This window comes from Sebastes fasciatus, chromosome 5, assembly GCF_043250625.1.
Source record: "Sebastes fasciatus isolate fSebFas1 chromosome 5, fSebFas1.pri, whole genome shotgun sequence".
Taxonomy (NCBI): domain Eukaryota; kingdom Metazoa; phylum Chordata; class Actinopteri; order Perciformes; family Sebastidae; genus Sebastes; species Sebastes fasciatus.
The window spans coordinates 21,146,746-21,166,946 of NC_133799.1; the positions used below are offsets into that span (position 1 = coordinate 21,146,746).

At 43.2% G+C, this 20,201-nt stretch overlaps 2 protein-coding genes across 3 annotated transcripts in view; one reads left to right on the forward strand and one right to left on the reverse strand.

Moving 5' to 3' along the window:
• The window catches only part of polrmt (polymerase (RNA) mitochondrial (DNA directed)), a 125,561-nt gene that overhangs the window by 67,623 nt on the left and 37,737 nt on the right, over positions 1–20,201 (reverse strand). The gene's annotated exons all lie outside the window — the stretch shown is intronic.
• Positions 4,185–20,201, forward strand: part of fgf22 (fibroblast growth factor 22) — a 34,481-nt gene continuing 18,464 nt past the window's right edge. Inside the window, exon 1 of the mRNA XM_074635697.1 lies at positions 4,185–5,455. Coding sequence (XP_074491798.1) covers positions 5,083–5,455 — 373 coding nt within the window. The 5' untranslated portion in view covers positions 4,185–5,082. The remainder of the gene's footprint in view (positions 5,456–20,201) is intronic.

Sequence of the window (20,201 nt, forward strand, 5' to 3'; positions counted from 1 at the left end):
TAGTGTGCCCGTGTTGAAGGTTTTTTGGCCGATTCAGCATGTTGAAAAAGAAATGGTTAGGGCTGTCGGAGAGTTTTATTATTGACATATGGAATCTGTTGGGACTATTAGCTGGAAGCATCATCTCACTAGCAAACATGTGCAACAAAACAATCCATCTCAATCAACAAGGGAAGGGAGCAGCAGCTTGTGATGCAACATGTTGATTACTTCTCCAGAACAAAAATCATGTCTCGGTTACTAACTGATTAGTTTGTCAAGAGTTCCAAAGTAGCCATGATGAAAACAAATGCAGCTGTTATCCAAATGCCTTATATAAATTTGTTAACACACATTATTTCCCATTATAGTGCTGACAGAGAGAGAACAGATGAAATACTTGAGCCAAGCCTGCAAACACTCAGATGTCCTGAAAACTATCTTTTTGTAGTTGTTGAAGAAGTTCATACAACACTTAACAAAAAACACATTCACAATCATCTCTGTCTCTTGTTTTCTGACTTCCACCAGTTCCAGTAATGTTGAAAAGCTCATGCATGATGGTGACTAAAAACTGTCCACCGCAAAACAGATTTCCAAGGACAGACACAGGAGGAGAGAAAAGACGAGTAAAGAGCCGGAAAAGTGGATGTAACCAGAGGAAGTTAACAGACACGGCTACGTGGTTTAATTTGAGGGTGAAAGACTGATTTTTTACGAAGGGCCCACGTAGATCTGTGCTGAAAGTAGCTTTGATGAGGAGCCTGGCGGGCACCAATGACCAGAACATAGTGGCAGGTAGACAGGAATGGCTTGGGGGAGTTGGGGGGAGCTGGGAGTTTGGAGAAAGAGGTGACTGGTCTCTTTCTCATAAGTGTTTCTTTTATGATGGGAAGGTTTAAATAGGGGGTAGGGGGACAGCAAGTCTCTGGGGGGCAGTTAACAAGCTAAAGAGTGTGAAGTGACTGTCACCCTCTCTGAGCACACACTCTTCAAACACACTTCCAGCACCGGACAAGCGTGGCCTCAGGGTGGTAGGCTACTCATAATTGAAACAGGGACTCCTTTAAAAAGGAGGTAACTGCCACTGGACAGCCCCACTTGAAAACGTCTGCATCTTCTCTCACATTGTAAATCTCTTTTTTATCTTTCCACGAGCTTCTGCAAGAAACAGCTAGTTTTCAATGAATGAATGGAAAATGAAAAACTTAAAGGAATAGTTCAACATTTTTCGGAAATTCATTTATTTGCTTTCTTGCAGAGAGTCAAGGCGAATTCATGGCTGCTGCATGTGTGTGACCGTGAGGGTTCCCATGATGTAAAAACAAAAAGACTGTACATGATCCAGTAAAGTTAACTGGACGCTTGTATCGTGCATGTATGTATGTACTGTATTTCCCATCCCGCGGTCAATCCCTATTCTCTTTAAGCGGTCGCCCACAGCATTTTCTCCTTTTTGTTCAGTCAAATACAACAAACAAAGGAGCTCTTCTTCTTGCTGTTTTGAGGTCACCATCTTGTTTTCTAGTGCAGTGTTTGCAAAACTTTTCTTATGGGGAGCCACGTTTTAAAAATGACAAATCATCGTGACCAGGATTTACTAGTACGTTAGCCAGCATATGCCGGTTTTTAGCCGGTATCACATGTAGTTGTCTGACAGATTAAATGATCAATGGCCAAAATGTCTGTCGGAAAATATGCCAAATAAATAAATGAATTAATTAATAGCATATTAAATAGCTTTAATAAATAACTTAAATACTGTAAGATATGTTGCAAAGACAACTAATCCAATACACTTTTTGTCAAATTCAGTGAATAACTCCTCACTTGCTGTCTGTTCTCGTTTGTGAAAAAAGCCGGTCATACGCAGACAGTGTAAATTCGAAACAAACAGTAAATTGGACCAAGCCACTACATTGATGATATAAATAATGATTACATCCATGTTTCTGCAATAAATTTTGACTTTTTGATTGAGACAATTACAGAGTTGGTCAGGACCAGTACGTTTATGGAGTCCACTGGTTGCCGAGCAACTGATTTTTACCTTTGGACAGAGCCAGCCCAGCTGTTTTGTGCTGTTTCAAATGTTAATACTAAGCTAAGCTAACTGGCTAATAGCTGTATCTTATATCTACTAAGAGAGTGGTATCAATCTTTAACTTGCAGCAAGAAAGCAAATATTTCCTTTAAGATCTATTAGAATAGGATAACATGTTTTTTGTTCTTCACACATAATAATAATAAAGCATAATCACAAATGCTCGAAATAAAGAGTCATCCCTGTTAACTGGAATGGGCTGAGCTTTAATGCCTTGTCCTAATCACGTTCATTACACAGCTTGTAAAAAACAGACAAGAGTGTGGGAAGTCACAAAAAAGGTGTTCTTCATTTCCGTCCTGTTCTCCCAAATGAAACGGCAAAGATCAGAGAGGGTGTTTCATTGAAATATCAACACAGGTGATCAGAAAGTCTCTCAGGCTTCATCTGGACTAACTCTGCCGACACTCCCGCAACCTGCTCTGTGTTTCTGACTGCTTGATGATTCAAACCAGCAGCGGGGAGGAAAAAAAAAAAGAAAGGACACCCTTAATTTGCCCCATGTGGCCAGAGAGAAGAAAAGAGAGTGAAGGTGTCAAAAAACGGTCTCCGAGCTGGTTCACCGGACAGTAATGGAGCTGATCTGACCGTGTTACAAAATGCTTCACCGTTCACATCAAGGGGAGACAGCAGAGGTCACTGGATAGGAAAGGGGATGTCAGGCTGTGTCCGAAATCGCATACTACACAAGTAGTACGTACTGATTTGGCCAAAATGTATGTAGTATGCAAACAAAAGCAAAATCTACAATATGCCAAAAATACCTTGATGTCATACTGACTTGTAAAAAAAACTCCATTATGCATCAGACCTGTCTTCCTCGCCTACTGTATCACACAATGCAAATCGCTGGAACGGTACAGGCTGTGATCACAACAATAGTGGCCTAAATCGGCTAGTTTTTAAAAAATGTTTTGCATCTATTTCATCACTAAATTCACTTCTGAACATTTTTGAGTTGAGAAATCGACTGTGTAGATTTTGAATATTGGCAGTTTTACAATATTAGATGGCGAATCAAACATTTGCTCCAACGTTTTCGGAGTTTAGAAGCTCCACAAGCCGTGACAGCTAGCTAGCGCCTGCCGGGGTCGCTACCTCGCCAGCCGGGCAGTCACGCTCACAGACCGCTATGAGCTGGCTGGAACTCTCTCAAGACACCGCTCTCGTAGACAAGAGGCTTTTAATTCCCTGTTTAAATGTCACAACACAAATGTCCATTATAAAAGTAACGGGATCTGCCTTTTTGGAGTTGGAACGCAATCAAACACAATCGCTCGCGGACGTAGCTCGTCCGAGTGCCGGCCAGTCACGCTCACAGACCGGCTAGAGAGCAGCGGCGAGGGATAGAGCAGCCTCTGACGGGGCAGAGAGATACTGGCTGAGACAACAGGACCCTTTCATTACTAACTTAATACTTAATATTTGTAGGGAAATCATTCCACTATTTTTGTTGCTGTAACTGAAAAAGCAGTTAATAAATAAGTTAGTACATTTTGTCGAGCAAAGTTTAATATTTACATTACAGTCTCCCCTCATTGACGAACCTGTTTGTCTTACTTCCCTGTGATAAGTTGTTTAAGGGGTAGTGGAGCTAAACCTGCAGTATCTTATAAAGTAAACAAACATTGGTCACAAACAAAAAAATCAATGTTGTATTATTTGATGATATTGCAATAATGGTACAAGTTTGTTTATTTGTCCAGTGCTTTAAGAAAATCTGGCCAAGCATACTGCAAAATAAATTGCTTCAACTGTTTCATACGGCACACTACTGAGGAACGCAGTATGTACTATATACTGCATACTGCGTTCATCAGTAGTATGTAGTAGGCAGTTTCGAATACAGCCTAAGTCTTTCCAGGTGTCCGTGACCAAAAAAAGGAAGAAAAAGAAAAGAGGATAATAAAATCCTCAGGTGAAAAGACTTGTTTCTCACAGAACAAACTTTTCTGAGAGAGAATAGAAAGGGGACGGCGCTTGATGCAGCCTTTCTCATGTGTTTGAAATGGTTATGAATGAGTGCGGTGGCCCCACCCCGCCCCCCCTACCCCACCCCTCTCTCTTTCAACCCCCTAGATGCTGGCCCTGCCCAGGATAAAATGCAGGACAACTCAGCCGGTGCCTCCACAGAAGAGAGGACTGACTGACTGACTGACTGACTGACTGACTGCACACAGCAGAGCGTGAGGCCGTTCACTTACTGCTTCGCTGCCCCGTGCTAGCTGACACACACTCACCGCTCACTCTGACACACTCTCACTGCCTCTCTCTCTCTCTCTCTGTCGCAAACACACACCGGCTCTCTCCCTCCCATACTCGCTCACTCCCTCTCTCTTTCTCTCTCTCAGTATCACACACTCACACATACACACACATACACAGTCAGTCACCAACCCTCCTCATTCAACTCCCTCTCAGCCACGGGTCAGCAGCTCAGACAGGCACCTTGTTCCTATTCAGCTGGAAAGAGTAGAGCATCGCAAGGTGCACACACACACACACACACACACACACGCACACATACTTAAACACACACTCGCACAAAAATACACATATCCATACACACACACACACACACACACACACACACACACACAGACAAACACACACATGCGCATCCTCACACAGCCCAGGACTTTTATCTGTGGTACGGGAAAGAAGACCTCAGTCCAAGGAGGAGGACAAACAAGGAGCGACACTAAAGAGGAACTTTTAAAGGTGGATTCATAAACACTTCATGAAAGGATCGGACAAATAGAGTCGGAAACAAGACAAGAAGATGTCAACTGGAGAAACTCTGACCAGCTTGTTGCTGTAGGAAGGCCTGCTGTCAGCCCAAAGAGGAGATTGGTCATCTGTGACATCCAGAGGATCTGTGAGTGCCTCCCTTCTCTCTTCAGGACTCCCACCCTCTTGTCATCCCACCACTGGGACATCTCCCCATCATCAGCATGCCTACAGCTTGCACAAGGTGCACCTTGGGAGTCTGACCCACCATGTGCAGATGGACGCCGTCCGCAGCTCATCTCTGTCCTGAACCTGCCCTTGGCACCGCCACCGCTGCAGCCTACGCCGGGCGACCTCTCCCCCTACCCAGCGCAGCCTCCCTTTGCCTGGCATGCTTCACCCTGCTTCTGGTCACCGCCGGCAGCGCCGCAGGGGCCTGTCCTCCTGGGGTTGGACATGAACCCCTTCAGGTGCTGGCGAGCGGCACCAACTGTTCATGGACGTTGGAAAGGCACACTCGCAGTTACAATCACCTAGAGGGCGACGTCCGACTACGGCGGCTTTACTCTGCCAACAAGTTCTTCCTCTGTATTGACAAAACAGGCAAGGTGGACGGCACCCGGCGGAAAAACTACGCAGACAGTAAGTGCATCTAAGTTCTGTCTCTCAAATGTGTTGTTACAGAGAGGGCAGGATGCCCTGTGACGTTCTCACTTTTATTTTTATGGCTGGACTTTCTTATCTGTTCACCTTTTATAGCAGTTCATAGGGATATCCTGTGGTTCTATCTCTGCTGAGCTATTTGTGTTGTGTTTAGAGCGTGAGAGATGCGTTGCTAGGTAAGAAGGGAATACCCTAGTGTGGATTTAGACTCCTCATGGGACAGCCGGCACAAGAAAGCTGACTTGAGGAGAGACATTGAGCATCAGTTGGTGATGCTTGGAAAAAAAAAGCTTCAGTTTAACCGGGGGATTAACTTGTCAAATCTGTGACGAAAGTGCATCAATTGTAAGTAGCAGGTGTAAAAGGAAACACATTCCTCCGATAAACATGGATCATGTGTATTTTTTCATAGTTTGATTTGTCATAAATAATGAGACAGCTGTTTGAAGTCAGATTTAAAGTGCTGAGAAAAAAAAGTTCAGTTTAAAGCCTCATGCCTTCACTGAGCAATTTACTGTTTGCCGTCACATTTTTCGGACAATCGTGCACACAGCTGTAAATCTCTCTGGCCTGCCCTTGAACCCCACAATCATGCCTTTTAGCACCTTCCCAACGTAAAGTAATCAGCATGCAACGCTGCAGATCCAGATTATTCTGTAGTGTGTACTTCAGGGACACCTGAGAAGAGGCTGCTCTTACAGCAGCCGTGCCGCCCATCAATGGCCGTCTTTCAGATGCTTGACCAGGTCAGATGAGCCGACTGTGGTCATGATCTGACCTCCTTCTCCATTAGTCACTGGCTGACTGACTGACTGGATGGCCCTTAGAGACGTTTATGCCTTTGACTGTAATATTTATGCATTTGCTCGTTAATGCCTTTTTATACAAGTGGGTGAGTCAGAGTTTTTCCATACGGCTACCGGGGGCTGGAGCAGCTGCTGCGTCCTGCTAACAGGCCAGCCAGTCTGTTGCCACTGTTTCAATAAGCTCCAACATGCAGACTGGATGACATTTGTTAACCTGTCGGGATTAGTCACCTGGCAGAATCTTTTAAAACCACACACACTGGTAGAAACTCAAGTTGAGATGAATTATTACGGTGTTAAATGTGGACCTGTGGGCTTCTCCAAGTCGGGACATTATTCTCTCATATTCGTGGTAATTGTCAGCTAATATTATAAAATATTACTCCCAAACGTTGCATGAATTTGACACTTCAGTGCTGGAAGAGTGGTAGCAATAGCAATCTGGCAACATAAAGGAGTTTGAATTGAAATAAATGTCTCTGGAAAGTAGTAAAAGTTACAGCTGAGGATTGTGAAATTTTTCTTGCTATAGCCATGCCGTTATTAACGCTTATGTGGTTGCAGTAGCTCTCTATGAAAAAGTGCAATCCCCTTAAATATAATGTCCTCATACACTTTAGCCATCATCCTCTCATTTCCTTCGGTGGAAAGAACGATTCTATCTGCTCGCTCACACAGAGCGAGGGTGTGAGCTGAGTGCAGCGCCAAACCAGCGGTCATGTAGACCTTGTGGTCAGTCTGTGGTTGTGCCTCACAATGGGGCAGATCTGGTTTAAGGCCGTTTTGAGGTCTCACTCGGTTTCTGTGCGAGGCTACCGTTACTGCCATCCCATAAGGAGGCTTTCAATCAGACTTAAAGCCTCCTGACCCAGACAATTTCTTGATACTGATACGGTGGCCACGCTATAGATTAGAGTGGCAGGACAAGCAGGAAGTTGTGCATATTTAATGACTAAAAGAGCAGTGACGCGAATACCAGAGTGCAACATCGGCTCTCACAGGAGAGAAGACGCATTTCTTTTTCAGGATTTTGTCGATACTTTTGAATTATCTTGTTCTATGTGCTTGCAAAAACAATGGACAATGTTGGAGACACAGTACTGTTTTGGTCTGTATCATAATTTCCACATTCTTCATTTGTTTTGTGCTAGATTAACCTGCTGAGCTCAGGACTGTCCTGAGGCTGCACGCAGCGCTGCCCAGCAGTCTGGCCGACCCCTCCTCTGTCCTCTGTGTTGCCCTTACACTCTTGTCGACACAGCTATATTGCCCCGACAGCTCTGCCTGCTACACCCAGGCCCCGGCCCTCACCTCCACCCCACTCAGTTTTTCCAGCCCCGACTCCCAGCTCCCTCTCAGGTGCAAAAACAGTTGGAATTAGTCAACAGGCTCTCTGCTAATTGAGGTTGGAAAATATTGTATCAATCCCAGCGGAGCAGGGGCATGGAACAGCTGAGGGAAGAGGCGAGAGGGAGGAAGACTGACTTGGAGAGATGAGAGGGCTGGACAGGGTTGAAGGGAGATAGAGGAAAAAATGCAAAACACAAACGGCAAATAAATGCATTTCTGTTTATCAGTCTTGCCTTTCAGTTCATGAGGAATTAGCTACTAGCATGACAAGCAAAAATGATGTGCAGCAGTCATTAAAATGCCGTGTATCAGATGTTATTAACAGGACAGATTAAATGCCCTTCGAGTGATGAAATTCAAAACTTACATCCGCAACAGACAGGACAGGCTGAACGTGTATCAGTTCCATCTCCAAAGTGTTCTGATAAAAATGTCCTGCCGTGTGAGCACGCATGTGGAAATATACACAAACATACACTCAAACACACGCACACACACAAACATCAAAGTTCCAGGTATCCCTTCCTGAAGTTTGTTCCCGGAAACAAGCGAGTTGTGAGCTTACTGGACCTCCAATGCATTTGTTAATCAAACCAGAGAGATAGAACAATTATCTGACTGTGAACTGTGAAACCACAAGCTCTAAATATAGATCCACCTTCCTTTTCTAAAAATAACCTGTTGAAATAGCCGCAAGAAGAGACAATGTACAGTACTCTGAGGGAGCAAAGGGGAGGGCCTCGACATGTTTTTCTTTTGACCTATGGCAAAGCAGAAAATGATCGAGGGGAAAAAACACACCCAAGTGTTTACAAAAGCTCCAGAGGCAGGTACGCATCATATCCTGTCCTGGGTCATCGGTCATAGACTGCTAATTAGACAGCACAACAGCTGTGCGGGCACGCCCAGCAACCGCTTCATGATCAATTGCAACGGCAAATCATAAAGCTAAGTACTGTAAAGTAGTAAATAATAAAGAGTAGATTACAGAGTGAAAACGCTCCATGTACAGTCACTTAAGTCAAATTCAGTTAATACATGAGGGCTAATTGAAATGTTATGGCTTTAATTACAAGCTTGTTTTCTATTTATCCTGCTTTTTCTGTTTTGTTTTACAAATTATTTTTGGGAATGCCGTACTGCATATATTTTATTCAATATTTCATCTCATTTTAAAGGATGGACTGTTAAACTTTGGGTGTGTGTGGCTGAAGGCATCAAAGGTTTGTGCAGCCTCCAGGTAGTGACAGCCCGTTCACCCTTAGGAAATAAGGTCACCTCACCACGCCGCTATAATCACACAAGTCACCGCGGCCAGACCAGCTCCATTCTGCCTCTACAGCCATGCAACCCTCACAGCCAGGGTGTGTTGTGTTTACCGAATTTCTCTTGGTGTGCAACATCTTGCTGTTTGATGTGAGAGTTTTCCTAGTTCACGAGTGTATTTGACTTGGATGGGACCCACGGGAAGAAAATCTTCCACCCTCCTGAAGTATGTTGTGGAAATTATTCAAACTTGTTTTAGACGGGGGAAACTGTCACTTGCCAAGGAGAGACTGAGTTGAATTTGAAAATGGGAAAAGACAGGACGAGCTGCAGACAGATGACTAACTACACCTAAAAGGTTTAACCAGTGACAGCATTGGCAGTGATGAACATTTGTCTCTGCACATGAAGTAGCAAAATGAAGATTAGAGTGAGGAAAAGTTAAACTACCAGTATGTGAATGTATAGAAAATTCTTCATATTTGAAAATCTGTTTAATTTATGGGTCAACTGAACGTGTAGGAGTAAATAACTGGTTCAATCGTACCTCATACTCAGGAAATAGCATCATTATGTACCACTTGTGAACAGTCATATGTAGTTAAGTACTCTCCAGCTCTTGTTAAAGGGTAACTTTGGTATTTTTCAACCTAATTTTCCCAAGTTTTTGTGTCTAAGTGACTAATGGGGACAACAATTTTTGAAATTGGTCCAGAGGGAGCAGTGCACGCTTTAACCGGCAGCCGCAAAACGAGCTGCGAGGCCAAGTGAGCCATGTAATGTTATGTCCACTAAAAGTGCTTGTTTTTGCAACTGACAGGCTCAGATTGTTATTAGAAGTGTCTGACAACATTATGGAAAGGACTCTACAGAGAAATAAAACCTTCTACTTACCTTTCGTCTGTTTGTTATTGTGTCCAAGTCCCGCTCAAGGAGAAGTCTCATTGTGAAATCTGAATATCCATGTACTCTGCCTCAAATAAATACGGGCTGCCGTCGAACTCAAAGACCTCACCACATTGTAGAAATCATCAAAATATTCAGCCATGACATTAAAAATCTTTTAGATAACACTAAGCTACGCTTTCTGTACCCCACTGTTGTCTTCCGGCAACACGTCACCTCGCCAGATTTCAGACTGAGACTTCTCTTTGAGTGAGACTCTTTCCATAACGTTGTCAGACACTTATAATAACAATCAGAGCCTGTCAGTGGCAAAAACAAACACTTTTAGTGGACGTTAATTACGGTGCCAGCTTGCCCCAATAGCAGTTTCAGAAATTGTTGTCCCTATCAGTCAGTCAGACACACAAACATGGGAAAATAGTAGGAGTGGGGAAAAAAATCAATTCACCTATGTATCGCGACTTTGTTTTAACGATTTTGTAATTGTTTTTTTAATGCCAGAATCAATATATTTGCTTCATTTGAGTCTTAAAAAGTGTTAAAAAGTTAACAAAAATACTTGTAGAATCGCAATACATATCGAATCGGCACTCAAGTATCGTGATAGTATCGAATCGGGAGATAGGTGTATCGTCCCAGCCCTAGAAAATAGGGTCCAAGTTGAAAAATACAGAAGTTACCCTTTAAGTACTCATCATTGTAATATACTAAAACAGAAGACACTTCAGATTAATCTGAAATAATATGTGCATACAAAATCTTATTCCTTTTAAATTAACATAAAGTTAGTCTCAAAAACACCACTACTCTCCATCATCAGCTCATGTGTTATCTAGGCTGCAATTTAGGGACAATGGCACACAAATGCCAAAGGGACAGACATGACAAAATGTCTGTTCCGCGCTGTCTGCCATTTTAAAAGGTGTAAGAACGTTTATTCTGTCCTACATCCTTACCATGACTCACCATTAACTCTGGTGGAGCTCAGACAGGGACGTGTGACTGGATCAACAGCACCGGGGCTGGAGGGGCTAAAGAGGGAAGCACCTGGCCGAAGGAAGTGCTTTGGTGTTTTGAATCGGGAGAATACACATGTTAATGAGGCTAGGAGAAGGGCTGGGGCGTGCTCTGCTCAGTATTGAGGTGGAAATTAAAGGCTAGAGGAGTGCTGGAGCGTTTCCCGTTGCTCATTAGGCATTATGTAAGGTTTCCTCTGGGTCGTCTCAACTGAGAGCGGGATTCGTGGACATTTTGGATGCCAACGGGAGGGTAAAATCCCACGAATCATGCATTTATTATCCCTTCAGTAAGGACAGTGCATAGCCTCAGCCTGTGGGAGACAAATGAAAATCGACCCTTTGCCAGCTGTTCCTTGTGTTAAGAGGCCGAAAGCTAAATAAAACTTCACTGGCACACGCATGCACGTTGAACACGCATGTTAAATCACTCTCTCAAACACACACACACACACACACACTATCACTGTCCTGGGAACATTGCAGGACAAGAGTGTCAGTGTCACCCTAATTAGCAGAGGATCCCTGGTTTCTGCCACCAGGGTTTGATATCATGAATGGGCTCTAGAAATGTAGCAATTAGTAGCTAACAACCTTTAGCAGTCTGGCTCCGGCTCCTCTCTGGGATTTACTGGGTTCATCAGCAGGTTTATAGAGTCTGACTTTGGCTCCTTTATAGCATCCCACAGCTCTGGACATCCTGTGGGTGTGAAGGGAACACAAAAGAGACGACTTCACAGTGCCAGTAACCCGCTACTTGGGTCTTAAAGCCATTGATAAAAGGTGTTTGCACTGATGTTCTGAAAAGCCTCTTAAAAAACGGAGAATGACACTGAACACAAGGTTCAAGTATATCCATTTCTAAATGGGGAGAAATAGTGTGAACATCAGAAAATGATTACTAGAGTGTAATAGAGCAAAATTGAGGTTTGACTCTTTAAATATTCTTTTGGGCCAGAAAAAATAACCATTATACTTTTATTTTCCGTCTTTTTTTCTCAAGAGCAGATTGATCTGTTGCCATTCAAAATCTACTCCCAAAATGATTTAGGTGCTTTATACATCATCGTAATGAGCCACAATTAATTGCAGTATGGCAATACAACGTTGAACATAGTCACAGCCAGGCAGTATGTTTTTAAAATGGGGGTTTGAGTTTGGCCTTTTCCTCAATGAGAACACATTAGCACTGTTATTACTGTGTGCTTTTTGTGTGTGAAAGGTGTAAAATAAGTATTAATTAGATCAGATGGGAACAGTCGGCCAGCTAGTCTTACTCATGCAGCACCACATGTTTGAAATCTTTCGCCAAAGGAAATTCTCACCAAGAAGCAGCCGCCACTCACATCTCGGACCCTATACACACACATATGCACTGACGTAATCAGCCCATTGAGTCAGGGGAGACAGGTCTTGCCTCAACCCTCAGATAGACCAAGACAGATTAATGGTTTTGTTTTGACCCTTCTAATAAAGCCTCTCACCTCCCCGCTCAAACTGAGCCAGACATCATGTCTTGGAAGGCGTTTAACCACTGGCCCGGGAATAAAGAAGCTGAAAGAGAACCCCTGCTAGACGGGGTGAAAAAAAACAACTTGGCATCCCTAAATACAGCTACGGCTGACTGGCTACAGCTACAGGAGTTTAAAGGTGTTCATATTTAACCTAAAATCACAAGGAACCCGGGACTAGGAAGCAATAATAGCAGGAATGTAATGCACCTGTTGCCCTGAAGACAGATATCCCTCCTTGGTGGATTTGGTTCAGATCATAAAGGAAGCAATAAGAAGCAGTAAAATCTAGACGCTTCTTTCTCACAGGTGACATTCAGGTAAATCTGGGCTCCCCGCCCTTTTTTTCCCATGAAGCTTTAAGCCACAGGAACACATGAGAGCTCCGTGGACTTTCAATAGACTTTAATCTCAGCTACACAAACAACTCACACACGCGAACGGAGCAACCACAACCTGCCCATCAATCTGTGTAGCTAAATATTGACTTGCTGTCAGGCAACCAAGTCATAAAAGTCGAGTTTACAGCACCTGGCAATGTGTAATAGACTGGAAATCTGTTTGATCATGACACCTCTGTGGAGAAATGGTGCTGCATCACACTGAGGATCATAACTGGAAATGACATATTTACTATATTTAACTGGTCACACTGAACTGTGTGGCAAAAAAGATACTGAGGAAGCTTGCGATTATACAACATTTCTTATCATGCAGACGTCACATCATGTCGTTCTGTGCGAGTTAAGATTTTGTAAAGCAATTTTATACAAGACTAAGAGTCTACAGCCATGCTAGCTGCTCTGTGAGGCTGTAATGCTAATTGTAAACAACAGATGATGGTGCTAATCACCAAAGTCATTAGTATTCATCCTCTGGGCACCATTAATGTCAATACAACATTTCCTGGCAATCCATCCGATCGAGACATTTCTCTCAAAAACAAAAATGCTGCTAGAAGAAAAACACTTGAGGAAAAGTCAGGGGATCCCAGTAGTAGGTAGTAGTAGTGGTATTAGTAGTAGTCAGTATGGTTTATCCTCTGGTGACCATGAATATCAGTAAAAAGCTTTAATGACAATCCATCCAATAGTTGTTCAGACATTTCAGTCTGGACCAAAGTGGTGAACCGACCGACGTTGCCATCCTTAGAACTAAAAAAAATACCAGACAGTATGAGTCTATGAATATGGAAATCAAACTGAATATAGGTACTGAGTTTAAGTAATGAATGCCTGTGACTGGGGCCTTGTATTGGTAAGAATCTGGCGATACGATACGTATCATTATACAGGGGTTACGATTCAATATATTAAGATGTATTGAGATAATGTAAGTGAGGCAATGTATTGCGATTTTTTTTATCTAATTTTAGGAAAATGAGTAGTATAAAGAACACGCCATATGCATAAAAAAACTTTCTTATTATGCAATTGAAATTATCACAGTCCCTGTAACATCCAACGTTATAGCACTACTTGGAGAGGGCACATACACTGAGAGGGTACATCTCTTTGCAAATGAAATAAAGTATTGACTGAGTTAATCTTTGCATGTGACGTATTAATTAAAAATCAAGAGTGTTTTTGAGAATTGATACAGTATCACAAAACATAATATCGCGATATTCGATTTTTTCTCCCACCCGTACCTGTGACTGTGTTTATACAAATGAAAGCAGAATATAAGCGCTAAGAATCTGTAGTTCAAAGTGTTAATTACGATCATATAGCAATTTTTTAAATTTTAATCTTAAAGTTCCTATGCGAGATTAGAGTACATTCATTTTGCACTCTAGTTGCAGTCCATAAAGTAGAGTATAGATAAGATATAGTAAGATAGACCATTTACATTCTAATACAAGGGTCACAATGTAGAAATGCAGACTATATGGACTGACACCTGGGTGGGAATAGGGTACACCTATCTCAAATTTGACCTTAAACTGAAAACTTTAGATCTAATAAAATCACATGCGAGTTATATTTTGGTTTGTCTCTGGAGTTAGATGACAATTTTATGAAAGCAAACAAATAATCAGTGAGATTTTGTTCCATTAGGTGAACAACTTCTGCGCTAAAGCTGCTGTGCCTCGAAGACTGACGCAGATAAGTCCGTCTGGACTGAATAACCGTGTTGCAAATGCTATTTCCTGAAAGTAGGATAATTAATGCAAATGTGGAAGGCTAAAAACGGCGACTTCGATGCAGGTCTGTGCATACCAACAGGTTGAGACCATACAGCGTCTTCTTCTGAACGGCATTACAAACATCCACCCGTACCTGCTTTCTATCTCTACGGCCATTTGGCTAAACGAACACGAGCAGGATGTGTGTATCGTGTCAGGGCTCTTTGAATGTGTGTGTACATTTTAGCAAGCATGTGCCTGTGTTTATACTCGTGCCATTGCAGGAGCATGAAGTGGACCCTAAGCTGAAAAAGATGTGCGTTTCCTCTCCCTAATGGCTAATATGAACCAGACCTTACCTTGCACTCAACTCAGACGCATGCATGTGTGTGTGTGTTTGCGTGCACGCTGACATGTGCAAGCTTGTGTGCACGCGGGTGTTTTTCCCGTCTGGAAGGCCATGCTCCTCATTAGAACACAGAGGGTGGCACAGAGCACTGCAGTGATATAGCTGAAGTAGGACAGTATAAACCACACCATGCATCAGCCCTCTCCTGTATGGATACGGAGATCTTTGTCCTCAACGCAGCCTCCTTCTCGCTGAATGGTTACTACAAATTTTATCTAGCTAATTTTAAGCATTGTTCACACATGCACTGCAACCCTGAAATGATCTAGACTTTAGAGGAGCTGTATGTGAGAATGAAAATGTCCAAATCATTCAGACCAAACATTAAACAGACTTTACCCTGCTAGACCCCTAGTACAAATGCCGTGTAATGTTTTGCGATTTTTAAGTATTGCGATTCTACAAGTATTGCGATTTGATATTACAATTTATTGCAATAAATTGATACAGTAAAATGTGTGATTTTCAGCATGTATGTAGACAGAGATGTCCTGAAGTCAAATATATCATTCATTATTTTACAAATTAAACCGGCTACCTGACCGTGGTGCAATCCACGTCATGTCCTGCACGCTCTACCCGCCTAAATCAAACAGTGTATTTCCAGTAGGTGAGAATGCATCTGACTCAGACAATCGGCATGTTGTGTGCTACATGTGTGAAAGGGAAACTCTGGACAATTGTCTTTAGTTTCTCAGAGCATGAAAAAGTGGACGTAACATCATAAAATTTATATATGACATTCCCCCCTTTTCTTCGGTTATAATACATATTTCTGCCCCATAACTGAGCAGGCAGAGTATAATTCAAATGCATGTGAAACACCAGGTTTTCATCTCACCTTTGCACAGGTAGAAGCTGGTTTGATGTGAACCTCCTGCCTCTCTCTCTGTACCCATTTCTCTTCATATATTTATTTCTACACACATATCTTTCATCTTTCTTTGTCTGCCCCTTTCTACCTATCACCATCGCTCTCTCTCTCCTGCTGTCTCCATTTCCCCCTCTCCTCCCCTGCAGTGGATAGGATTGGGGTCAGGGCCCTTTGGCCAGTGGAGCAAGTGACAGCTCTGACAGGGCCCTGATTTCACTCTTGTGCCTTCTGTCACCTCCCTGTATGCCCATCTCATTTTAATAATGTAAATATGGGGCAGGCTCAGGCCACAGAGAATATTCTGTATCCTGGTGCTCACTCACTGGAACCTCGCTGCACACCTGAGCACTTATAGTTGGCAGTAGTCTCCAAACTAACTCTGTGGGTTTTCAGACTGATGTTGAATACAGAACTACTAGCAAAAAAAAAACCTGTATTCCGTCTCACAAGAGATAGTTTAAACAAAGAATGGTCAAAATCAAAGTTATAAAGACCAAGATATCCTGAGTTTTAGTCCCAAGTATGGGTCAAGCTCATATGGGTCCTACATTTCCCATAATGCATCTGAATAGTGTCTTTCATTAGATCAGCCCTGCCTCAGAAGTGTCCACTTCTTTCAATCATCACACCTCCAATTTGTATTGTAAGCTTTCAGTTAAAAAACTGTAAGTCTCAAGCCCGAGGCGAGATATGACATGACATCATCAGGGTCATTTTTCAAACTTTGGGAATCTCCCACTACAGAAGACGTTATACGACAGTGAATCAGTGAAGTGCCCCTTTAAAAGTAATGTGCATTGACAGTATTTCGCAATATCTATAAAATTTAAGTTTAAATACATTTATCAGCCAACTTTCGTAGATGTGAGGCATCCATGTTTGTTTGTTTGGTTTTCAGCCTCCACTATCAGCAAAAAACAGAAAAGTTTCCCAGTCGTAGTTACGACCTGAAGTTTGACGTGAATGCTATTTACAAGACGGGAAATTACGCTAAATTTTGGTGAATGAAAATGGGTTCTTTGGGTACCCACGAGTCTTTCCTTTACAGACATGCCCACTTTATGATAATCACATGCAGTTGTGGGCAAGTCATAGTCAAGTCAGCATATTGACAGCTGTTGTTGCCTGTTGGGCTTGAGTTTGCCATGTTATGATTTGAGCATATTTTGTATGCTAAATGCAGTACCTGTGAGGGTTTCTGGACAATATTTGTCATTATTTTGTGTTGTTAATTGATTTCCAATAATAAATATAAACACATTTGCATAAAACAAGCATATTTGCCCATTCCCATGTTGATAAGAGTATTAAATACTTGACAAATCTCAGATTAAAAATGTGCGATTAATCGCGATTAAATATTTTCATCGGTTGACAGCCCTACTAAAAATAAACTTCACTGTGGTTAAAACTGACAGAGAATGCTGGTTTGGCACAGATGTGGATGCTCTTCAATAACTACCAGGGAAGATGAAGGTAGAAAACTGTAAACAAGGCTTTTGTTTTGTCCTGATTGTGTTTCCACTCAGAGTGGCTGAGTCTGGTCTGGACAGCCAACCAAACCAGCCACAGATGCAACACACCAGCTTACTGCAATTTAGTGGCACAGAGAGTGACCTCAGTCTAATGTGGATCCCGCTATCCCAGCCGCTGCCCCCCCCCCAGGGCACCAAAGTGCAGGAAACTGCAGAAGCCGTGAGTCACAAAGCTCTCGGCGGGCAGATCTGTTCGTAACTATCTGTGAAGCCTTTGATAGCTCGCTGTTCGCTTGTTACAGATGTGATGCATGATTTGGAGGCAGTTTGCCCTCCTTGATTAAAGAAAAGGCCTCTTGGTCGGTAAAATTGCGGCCCCTCGGTACCACACAGACACAGAGGAGCACACCGCGGGCTTCGTTAACCTTTTTCACCTCTGCTATCCCTCAGCCTCACTACACCAGCCCTCCACCCCACCACTCACCCTCAGGTTGTCCTCTAGTGTTACCTTTTCTGGCTGGCTTGCCCCCACCATGCTTGTAAATTTGGGGTTTGATCAGCGGAGGGTCTTTTCCCTTTGATTCAGCATCCTGGAGGTCCCTAATGAACTGACTGATGTTCCATTACATACAATCACAGCTTAGCATGTCCAAGGAAGTTAGTGTTCAGTGGCACATGGAGTGCATGCTGACAGGACATGCAGATACACTAATCACTGTTTGATGGGCAGTGTGTGTGGTACAAGAGTACCAGTACTGCCAGAGTCTTTGACCTGAGCTTTGCCATTGTTTTTGACTATGAGCCACTGTTTAATGTTAAAAAAATAAATATAAAATAATTTATTCATTATTAGGCTATTATTTTTTTCGTTTTCCCTGTACTGAAAACGTACCGAACCGTGACCTCAAAACTGAGGTACATACTGAACTGTGAATGTTGTATGCTGCTCCACTCCTACTTTGTACTAACATTTAGTGCCCGTTAGTATCACTTTTGCAAGTTCATTGACTGCATAAGCAGTGATTTTGAAGAGTGAAATTGTTCAAACACACATACAGCTGCCTCTCTCCACAAACACACGCACACACACACACACAGATAGATCCAGATGTGGGTGGTGATTCTGGAGTATTGGGTCAGTCTGTCTGGGGATAAATCAGACAGACTAATCTGTCCTGTGAGGGGATGGAGGGTAATTGGTCACATTTGACCCCCGGCCTTGCGGACTGTGGGAACGCGGGCTTTATCTACCAGCGGTAATTGGCTAATGAAACACTTCCGCAACTCCTCCGCTAGATTGTCATCCACCAGTTGGGATTGGGTGAGGCATGTGTGGCCGGCACAAGTGGCCAAGAGGCATGTGTGTGTGCGGGCGAGAGTCTGTGTGCGAGTAGTCAAGAGAAAAGAAAATGGCAGGATGCGGAACTCCCAGTGGCCATCTCCACAACGTTATCAGCAGCATCAGGCTCATGATGCATGCAGCATACTGATACATTGACAAGACACACATTAATGGTTGTGTGGTCCATTACGATTTCAATTTAGGTTTGAAGTAGAATTGGTTAATGTAATTCAAATGAAATCTTTGGCCCAAGGCAGAGCTTTCTGTGTGGCGTAGTGTAGCCAGGACATGACAGAGTTTGCAGCGTTTAGATCATACTCTCAATACCGCGGTCGATATGACACAGCCTTGTGTCGTATTCTATTGAATTTTTCTCATGTTTTATAGTCGTTTTGTGTGATCAGTTATCTGGGCAGAGCCATGCCCACATCAATCGAAAGACGAGAAAACCAGGGTGGGGAGAGTGAGTTGTGGGGGGGTGGGCGGAGGAGTACTAAGAAAAAAAAGGCTAAAGTTACGGTGGTGAGACAATGTCTCTGAGGTCCCATCAAGTGAGCCATTCATAGATGCAGGCCTACCAGTTTGTGGAGCCAGGGAGACACTCCGATAGAGTGGGGCCCAGGGTGGCCTTGTCTTTTTGTCCCAAGCTGACCCCTGCTCTCCCGCCTGGCCTCTGCGCCCCTCACCTGGCCTGTCCCAGCGCACTGGTAACAGGATACCTGTAATTTGCTCTAATGGCCTTTGAAAGACCTGGCTGGGCTAATCCCTGGAGTACTTCTCCCAGCAGCACCGTATGAAAGGGTGGGGGGAACAGGGCCGAGTGCAAGTCCTGAAAGAGGACCGGCCTCTGGATTGTGTGTGAGAGAATGTCACCCCTTGCGGCCGGGGCTGGGGCCGAGGGAGTGTGGGAGTCAGCTTTCAGCAGATCACCACCATGTGGCTTGTTCACATGGCTCAAAAAAACTGGGCCCGGCTTGTAGAGAAGAAGATTGTCTCTGCTTTACACCTCCCTCAGTGGCTCAGTCTGGCAGGCAGCGGGAACTGGCCAAAGACCAGCCTGAGCACACAACTTTGAGTGAGTGCACTTGAAATTGTTTCCAGATTTCCTCTTGTAATTTAAAGGTATTTCTTCACGGATGACATTTGCTCGTTCAATAACAAAAGAGATTGATATCCCCAGTACTGCAGAGCTGCAAGAAGAGCAGAAACAAAGACGGAATGATTTGACGTGAAGTTAAAGCAAAGCAGCCAAAGACTTCGGTCAAGGGGACGAATCATTCCTACATGCCAGTTATGAGCAAAACTAATGATAATAATAATAATGATGATAAAAAGAAGGGCTGTCAAAGTTAACACAATAATAACGCATTAACACAAATTTGTTTTAACGGCACTAATTTCTTTAACGCTTTAACCAGCTTGCAGTTTTTAGCGGAATCAGTTTTAAAGTAGAGTGAAGATACTGGCATCATGTGAAACTAGAAAACCTAATGAATCCATTTACCAACCATGCTTACTAGCTTGTTGCGAAGGAGGATAAATAACGCTCCAAACTTGCACAAAATGTTGGCGAGGGAAAAACTGGCATTGCCATTTTCAAAGGGGTCCCTTGACCTCTGACCTCAAGATATGTGAATGAAAA